Source organism: Arachis duranensis, chromosome 9 (assembly GCF_000817695.3).
Source record: "Arachis duranensis cultivar V14167 chromosome 9, aradu.V14167.gnm2.J7QH, whole genome shotgun sequence".
Lineage (NCBI taxonomy): Eukaryota > Viridiplantae > Streptophyta > Magnoliopsida > Fabales > Fabaceae > Arachis > Arachis duranensis.
Genome location: NC_029780.3, coordinates 61,169,978 through 61,179,884, shown reverse-complemented (window position 1 = coordinate 61,179,884; position 9,907 = coordinate 61,169,978). Strand labels below are relative to the sequence as shown.

Here is a 9,907-nt window from a genome sequence, read left to right as displayed (position 1 = left end):
CGTCACAGTCCCAGACTCCGATTCTGCTTCTAAAGCTGCTGACACCACCAATTCAGATTCTTCTCAATCCAAGGTTTTAGAGACCCCTCCAGAGTTGCAACCTGATCCTTCACTCCAGACCCCTCTAGGACCAAAACCAGGGACATCGAATGTTCCTACCACAACAACTAGCGCTCCCTTGGATGACTTGATTTTTGATTTAAATAAAGTTATCCAAGAAAACAAAGTGCCCGTGCCTGTACCAGCAATCTCAAGACCTGCTACATCAAGGCTTTCAATCGAATCAGATCCTGACACTCGGGAGGAACTTCGATCACTCATCAAACTCTTGGATCATCCACCTACCACATGGGTTAATGACACAATTCTCAACAAACTCTTGGAAGATTGCTTGAATTCCTCTTTTGAATTCCCAAATAATACACCACATTCTGCCTCAATCCAAGAATTTAAACAACTTCTCAATGAGAGCGTTGCATCTCAGTTTCAACTCCAAGAAACTGAAACTGAAGAAGTTACAGCCAAATCTAAAATAGAAAATTGTCTTGCAATTGCTCAACCAATCCAAGTCTCTTGTGAGGAGTTTGATCTGAGGATCTCCCATTCTATTTGTATTCAAGCTTTTCATGATCAAGAAGAAGTAAGACTCGAGGCAGAGTTAGCTCAAATTCAAGAACAACTTGCCACCATACGCCAAAATTGAGTCACCGTAGCCAAACCTCTGGCTGCAGCCCAACAAGAGCATCATCTCCTTATTCAGAAACTTGTCTCAATCGACACCGAGTGGAGAGAATATGAAAAGCAACTTGAGAAAATCCAAGCTGACAAGTTCAAGCAGATTGGAATTCTTTCAATTCTGGAAAACAAAAGGACAAAGCTGCGCTCCGATTTGGCAAAACTATTGGCATCTTAAACTCCTTTCTAATTTTATTTTGTAGTAACTTCCATCTTTTCTGAACTTTAACATATGTTGAACGCTTCTAAATTTTCCAACAATAGAAAAGTTTCAAGTATTTCCCATTAATCGAATTAATCACTTTTCTTGACTCGATATCTTTAATCAGATAGGCATTTTCCGAATATATCCCTGTTACTTGAAAAGGACCTTCCCAACTATGGGACCATTTACCTAGAAATCTTGATTTCTTTTCCATCGGTAAAATGACTTTTAAAACTAACTCGCCTTTCCTGAAAGACTTTTCCTTAATTCGATGATTATAACTTCGAGCAACACTTTCTTTTTGTCGAATTACATTATCAAGTGTTAGGATTCGCTCTGAATCTAACTCGTTTAACTCATTAAACATTGCATTCCAATAATCATCGACTGGCAACTCATTCTGTTTCGATACTCTTAAAGTATTCAAATTAATTTTCAAGGGTAATACTGTATCATGGCCATAGACCAATTTATAAGGTGAAGTTCCTGTCAAACCTCTTGGTGAATTCGATAAGCCCATAATACTTGACTTAAAGTCTCATGTCATGTTCGAGGCTTATTCCCGATATGCTTTTTAATCAAGCCTATCAATATCTTATTTGCTGCCTCTACTTGCCCATTAGTCTGTGCATAATAGGGAGTTGAAGTAACCATATTAATACTCCTCGAGGCTGCAAAATTCTTAACTCTCTGACAAGTAAGTATGGTCCCTTGGTCAGTACTTAACGTCTGAGGAATACCAAATCGATGGATAATATGTTCCTCGACAAAGTCTATTATTTCACTTAGGCCAACTTCTATTAGGGGATTGGAACTGCTTCAACCCATTTTGTGAAATAATCAATAGCTACTAAAATAAATTTGTGCTGTTTTGATGAAAAAGGGTGAATTAGCCCAATTAAATCCAAAGTCCAACCCCTAAATGGCCATGGCTTTATTATCAAATGTAATTCAGCCGCTGGAATCTGCTGTATCGAGCCATGTTTCTGACATTCTTGACATGCCTTTGCATAATCGATACAATCTTTTATCATAGATGGCCAATATACATGCTTGCGATATAACACCGATCTCATTTTCTTTCCTGCTTGATGAGCATCACATATTCCATTATGAACTCACCCAAAGAAAAATTTTGATCTTTTTGACTTAAGCATCTTGATAAACTTCCATCGATCCCTTTTTTGTACAACTCATCGGCCATTAAGACAAAGTTTACTGCTTGTAACTTTACTTTTCTATCGAATGTAATACTAGGATTTCTCAAATAATGAGCAATAGGTTTTCTCCAATCAGAATCCTCCCATTCATCCACACACAAAATTTCTCTTTCATTTGCTGGCACTAAAATTTGATGGATACCATATAATTTTTTCAGAGTCTCTGGACTAACTCGATATCTCGAAGCAATTTGGGCTAACTTGTTAGCAATTTCATTATGGATTCTAGGATATGCACCAAAGAAACCATCTGAAAAGACGTTAATAACTCCCAAGAAGTTACTAAATATTTCTGTAACTTCTCATTATTACACTTATATTCTTTCGACAACTGCTTTAAAACTAATTGTGAATCCCCTAAAATCTGAACCTCTAAAGTTCCTTTGTCGATTAAAATTTCAAGACCCAAAATCAGAGCCTCATATTCGGCCACATTATTAGAACAAGGATACTTTAACTCGAACAAAAATTCCAATGGAATACCCTCTGGTGAAATAATGAGGATTCCAATCCCTGCACCATCTTTATGCTTAGATCCATCAAAATATAATTTCCAATAGTTGATTTCCACATCAACTACATTTGCCCCCTGGTCATTCAGATCTTTCGAATTATCTACAAGAAAGTCTGCAATGACCTGTCCTTTTACAGCCCTGGCTGGAACATACTGTAAATCAAATTCTGTTAACGCCAACATCCATTTCCCCAAACGTCCTCTTAACATGGGGAAACTCAATATATATTTCACGAGATCGGTTTGTGCTATAACTTTCACTGATTTAGCCACCATATAACATTTTAATTTCATACAAGCATGATATAAAGATAAGCACAATTTCTTAATCGGGGAATACCTCGTTTCAATGTCAGTTAACACTCAACTAAGATAGTAAACTGCTCGTTCATTCCCATTTTCATCATCTTGGGCTAACATACATCCTATAGTATTTCCAGTTACTGCAATATATAATATCAAAGGTTCAAAGGGTCGAACATTTGCCATAATCGAGGCTTGAGACAAATAAGTCTTAATCGAATCAAATGCCGATTGATGGTTTGCGTTCCATTCGAAATATGAATCATTTTTTAATTTTACTAAAGGTGCAAACACTCTATTTCGATCCGAAAGATTCAAAATGAACCTTTGAAGATAATTTACTTTACCCAAAAATGATTGTACTTTTTTCTTTGATTTGGGTGCAGACAATGCTAATATTGCATCCGCTTTATTTTTATCGATAGCTATCCCTTTTTTATGAACAACAAAACCTAAGAAATTTCTAGCCGATACCCCAAAAGCACATTTCAAAGGATTCATTTTCAGCCCTTTCTTCCTCATAGTAAGGAATGCCTTCCTTAAATGATCAATGTGCTGACTTACTGATATCGATTTAACCATGACATCATCAATATATACTTCCATAAATTTCCCAATAAACTCATGGAAAATAGCATTCATTGCCCGCTGATATGTTGCTCCGGCATTCTTTAAACCAAAAGGCATAACTACCCATTCATATGTACCTAATGCCCCAGGACATCGGAAGGCATTTTTAGCCACGTCATCTTCTGCAATGAAAATCTGGTTATATCTAGAATAATCGTCCATAAAACTGAGAACTTCATTTCCTACTACTAAATCAATTAACATATCTGCAATAGGCATAAAATATTCATCTTTCGGAGTAGCATTATTTAAATCCCAAAAATCGATGCACACTCTTAATTTCCCATTCTTCTTCATAACAGGGACAATATTCGAAACCCAGTTCACATAACGTGCAGTTCGAATAAATTTTGCTTTGATCAATCGCTCTATTTCCTCTTTAATTTTAACATTGATTTCAGGAGCAAAACGTCTTGGAGTTTGTTTCATAGGCCGAGCATTGGGTTTCAATGCTAATCGATGTTCCACTAGTGAACGATCGATCCCAAGCATCTCATGATAATCCCACGCAAAACAATCTTTAAACTCATGTAAAAGATTGAAGAGCTCAGTTCAAAAAGGATCAATAAGATTTTTACAAATATATGTATTTCGAACATCATCAGAAGTTCCCAAATTAATTTTCTCTAAGGGATCTTGAGATTCAAACCCTTTATAATAATCATCATCTTTGACTGAATATTTCTCAAACCCCAAAGGTTCTAAATCATATATACAATCAAAAGTAAAATCAATAGAATCATTGGAAACAGAAGAAACTTGATCTTTGATTAAAACATCACTACTTTTATTTTCTACACAATGAGCCTCTGCTATTAAATTAGCTGTCCGACTCGCATAATTAGTTTCATTACAAAGAAAAGAGAAATCTTAACTAAATTCAACTGGAAGCGTCGAATCAAACACATTACAATTAGTAAATGTACTAACCCTATCTTATTCAACTTTATCAGAAGAATCATCTTTATTTTCTAAGAACTAAAAATTACTTAAATAGTTACGCAAAGTTACCAGGTAGTTGGAAACTTCCTCCACCTGGTCCATAGTGCAGTCTGTGAAGTCTTCATGAAAGACAGTCCTAACCAGTTGGCTCAAAACCCAAGTAAGGGTAACGCAACTTCACCGAAAGGCCTTCGGAAGTTAGATAACACCCTTCACAATTGTAAGGATTCAGAGATCGATCAACATTTAAAGGCTTTAATTTACGGTTATATATCCTAAAATTGACATGCATTTGTTCGATGTATAAACTCGAATCTGCTTTGACAATTTCAGGTTTGCCCTCCTTAGTCCATAGAAGCACGCTCTCATACACTGTAGAAGGTACTGCATCTACACCATGGATCCAATCTCTACCCAACAAGGCATTATAACTGGCTTTTAATGGCACCACTACAAACACAGAGTGCCTTTCTGATGATCCCACTTTTATAGTCAAAGTGACCAGTCCTTTTGCTGGCATAGAAGTCCCACTAAAGTCAGTCGTAGCGATGTTTGTGGGAACCAGATCATCAGGATGCTTTCCTACTTTTCCCAACATCCTTTCAGGCAAAAGACTAATCGCTGCCCCACCATCAATCAACACCTTGTTTATTTTAAATCCATTCAGTATGGCGATGATATGAAGAGGGCGTAAATGAGACATTTACCTCTCAGAAGGCCGAGAAAAATATCCTGGCTCATCTTCAATGCGAATGAAGGAGTAAGCTCCTTCATCTTCCTAATCATAATCCTCATCTGGATTACTTTCACATTCTCCAAGATATTCAGTTGGAATGATCGAGATCGTTCCCACCATGTCATCATCCCCTTCATCAAAATATTCCTCATCAATGTCAACATCCTTATTTTTGTCGACTCCAGAGGACTGAGCAACTGTTTTGCCCTTCTCCATCTTTATAGGTGATCGAATCTCTTTAGGATAAGTCTCTCTGTCAGAAGGAAAGACAATTTGAGAATGCACAGAGGGCGTTGCCCCCTTGCTTGCTTCCTTACCTGTCTCTATTTGAAGTTTCTTACTTTGATTGAAACTCCTTCTTCCACCTCTTCCTCTTGGGTAACCCCTGGCTCGTCCTCGATAGAAAGCATATTGATTTTGAGATGGTGCTCGATGCCCCCACTGAGATTGACTCAAACGTGCAGTCATATCATGCTGAGGGATCTTTGAAATAGAACCCTCCATACGTCAAATTGACTGTCTCTGGCATGCTTGCTCTTCCCTATAAGCCAATTTCTTCTTCATCCTTTCCTTTTCAAAGATTGCCGCTGCCTCAGCATCAAAGACAGCATTACACCAAGGACACAGAGATACGTCCCGATCTTTGATCTTTTGCTGAACAAAAAAGTCCAGTAAGCCATCTCCTGTCCTGGGGTACACAGACCGTACTTGTGACTCAAAATCATCTAAAGCCACGTCAAAGTCATAAGACATGCCAACCATGTTCAACCCTAAGCAAGGTTCGACACAACTGGCATCAACTTCGAAGGGATCTACATCAACCTTCATTTCCTTCTTGCCATCATCAAATTTCAATCGTCCTTCCATGATTGCTTCTTGAATCAAATCCCTGAAACGGACACAACTGTTAGTCGAATGACTTGTTGCTTGATGAAATTTACAGTAAGGCTTTCCTTTTAAATCTTTTACGGAAAGCAAAGTTCTACCCTCAGGCAAAACTAATTGTTTATCTTTAAGCAACACATAAAAAATCTTATCAGATTTTGAAATATCAAAACTATACTTCTTTCCACTTTTTAGTTTTGAATCATTCGACTTTTCATTGCTAGAAAGCTTCTTTAACAAAGAACACACATATGGATGACCTTTCTTAAGTTTAGCCAAATTGACTTCTGTTTCGAAAACGACTTCTTCCTCCGAGGATTCCATAGTTACATAAGCAACCTTTTCTTTTCGAGTAAACGGTTTACTCTTTGACCTCTGCTCATTTCTATATTTTTCTTTCTCCTTTTTCATAAGCTCAGTCTACCGAACCTTTTCAGCCAAATGAGCCAGCTCAGGAATATGCACATTAAGCAATTTCCTGTGCATATAGAATCCCAACCCCATGGTTGCTATTTTCACTATCTCACTTTCAGGTAATGTCACATAGCATCTACTTCTAGCATTTTTGAAATATATTAAATAATCATGGATGGTCTCACCATCTTCACATTTTAAAGCCACTAGATCAATAACTGCTACGTTACAATTTCTCCTCGATAAAACTGAGCGTGAAAAGAAGTTTCTAACTGATTCCATGTTGTGATTGAATTTGGTCTAAGATTCAAAAACCAAGTAAATGCATTATTCGTCAATGACGAAGGAAAAAATTTCATTTTCAAATTTTTATCATTAGCTAGATTTTCGATCTTGACCAAATAACGAACAACATGTTCAGTAGTTGATTCTCCAACTTCTCCAGCAAATTTTGTGGTTATTTTCAGATTTTTTCCCCCTCTTGAAACTTCAGCCATTTGAACCACTTGGGAAAAAGCAGACACAAAATGTGGTTGATTCATAAAATCAACATTAAGCCCAACCCGATTTAAGACCTCTTCTACAATTCTAGTGACCTGATAGTGTTCACCACGCAATCCGGCTACAACATCATTAGCATTTTGACCTCGGAGAACCACGTGAGGATTTTCTCGATTTGGAATATCATTTTTATTTTGAAAAATATTTTCCATCACCTCGTTATTTCCCCGGGCGTTATGCCTCTCACCTTCATCATAATCAACGATTCGAGCAATCCTCTCGACTTGTCTAGCAAGACGCTCGAATCTCGATTCATGATCAGCCATCATGGGATTCAGAATTGTAGTCATTTGCTGAGTCAATAAATTGACAAAGTCATGGTGACTTTCCTCCACTTGTTGTCGATATATTACCATCGAATTCGTAGCATTCGAAGTGGAGCCCACATGATAATCACGAGAATATTCGGAGTGTTATTGTGGGTTTTGAACATTATTCACTCTATTTACATTCCCAAAACGGACAGGCGGCATAAAACCACCCACCGGTAGGGTATAACCAGGAGGAAGACCATAAAGGGGACAACCAGCAGTTAATGGAGGTTGATATGGTGGCACAGGACCACGTGAACGAGTATTACGTCCAACATTCCCAGTTTGAATAGTTGTAACGACTATACTTTCGGTTCCAATTGCACCTTCCGAACGTGAAAATACATCAGCTTGTTGCATAGATATTGGTATGCTATCATTGGTGGATGAACCACCATTCACATTTGATAATTCATCAGCCATGTGAATGATCTTCCCACTTCGTAATCGCATACACTAAAAAAAAATTTACTGGAAAAATATTTATTTGACACACTTCGATTTAAAAACTGTCCCACCGGGCGTGTCAATTTGTTTTGTCGATTTTTAGCAAATCGATGGTGGTTCGATATCTAGTGGTCTGGGAGCGAAACCTACTCCTCTGTGCGAGTACCAGTTTTCTAGAAGTGCATTAAAGCGTCTTCAATTAGACAAATGTTAAAATAAAGATAAAGAAAATTCATAAATTGATAAATAAAACTTAGAAATTAAAGTTTTCGAAAACTAAACACATGGTGAATGAAAAGATTTGCATCAGAATTAAAAGAAAACAATAAAAATGCCTTTAATTAAATTAAAGGAATCTTAGCATCAATGATAAATTGCAGAAAGAAAAATTAAACAGAGAAAGTAAAGAACACTTAGTGAGTGAGATTAATTGAAATGTTAAATTTACAGAAAAATAAATTGAAAGAAAGAAGAAGGTGGAAGGAACCCTACAGAAAATGGAACTCGAATGCAAACTCAAGTATTTCCTGGGATGTGAGAGTGCTAGAGTGTTTTTTCTGAGTAAAAGTTTCAACCCTTATTCCCTAACATTTCCTAGTATTTATAGGCTATCTTACATAACGGTCAATTAAATCACCATTAATTACAATTAAATAAAAATTACTAATTTTAAATACAATCCCTCTTGGTAACTGTTCCTGGTGCGTAATTGTAGATATTCTCGATATTTTTCTCGCGTGATGAAAGCCACTAACTTTCCCACTTCCATAGCTATTCGACCAACTTTTTGAAGGACTTACTCAATTCCTCGAATCGATTTAACTCACTCAGTCAATAAAACAATCAAAACTCAAAACAACGCCGATTACCTCCAATTTCATACTCACGCATGTCTTCTCGAGAAACTTCGATTCAACTTACTCTTATCGAAAATATTTTTCGATCAATAGCTAGTATGAATCTTTTCTTTGTTTTAGTAAGGGAGATAATGGTTGTGAGAACGATTTGCGATTGTTGTTGCGCATATTAGTCACAGACTGTGCTTTAATGAAACTATTTCATAGTGGCAATACATTTACACTTACCAACAAAATAACAACACTACTTGCTTCCAGAAAGATATATAACAAAGAAAAAATACTAAGCGAATAAGTTACTTTTATAATCAAGTTCAATTATTTTTTTTCTTTTTTATGCTTCTCTTTCTCCTCGTTTTGCTTCGACTAAAATTTTCGGTTATCAATTATTAAGCCACTAGACTAATTTAATTGAACGAAAAATATTAAAAACTTATTAGAATTTATTATTTTTAGTAATCACTTAATCATCAACTCAATTCCTTTAATCTAATTCTTTTAATATAGTAATCTAACAACATACTTGATTCCATATTTTTAAACATTAATAATTAACGAATGACTAAAAACAAAAAAATTTGATAGTCCTATAGTATTTTTAGTTTTTTCTTTTTAGAGTTATGTTTGATGGTTTCAGTGGCTAAGAGAAGGGGGGTTGAATCTTAGCCCCTTTTTGCTTGCTAACACTTGCTGGACTTAGAAGAGACTTTTCTGTTTTATCTCGTCCCTAGCCACGAGACATTTTCATTTTGTCTCGTCACTTGATACGAGACATTTTTTATTCTTCATCTGAACAGTAAAAACATAATTGAAGTAGGAAGAAAGAGAGAAGATTACACCCAGATATATCCTGGTTCAGCTGCTAAGTGCAGTGCAGCCTACATCCAGTCTCCATCACAACAATGATGGAATTTCACTATAATCATCCAGATTACAAGTTGTAAAGTGCTAACCCAACTTACAAGAGGATTCCCACAGAATCATGAAACACAACACAGATGTACAAAGGAACTCTAAGACATCTATGGCTTTTTCTTTTAATTTTGCACTCTCTGCCTTTTTTCGCTCTATGGCTTTTTCTTACAAACCTCACTGTTTGTCTTTTTCCATGAGACTCAAGACATGACAAAATTAAACAGAAAAATAC

The 9,907-nt window shown here is 36.4% G+C and overlaps 1 protein-coding gene across 1 annotated transcript; it reads right to left on the bottom strand.

Moving 5' to 3' along the window:
• Window positions 1-980: 980 nt before the first annotated feature.
• On the bottom strand, window positions 981-1,460 carry LOC107465742 (uncharacterized). The gene has a single exon (XM_016084713.1). It carries the CDS (start codon window positions 1,458-1,460, stop codon window positions 981-983), a length of 480 nt encoding a protein of 159 aa, XP_015940199.1.
• Between the last annotated feature and the right edge of the window lie 8,447 nt (window positions 1,461-9,907).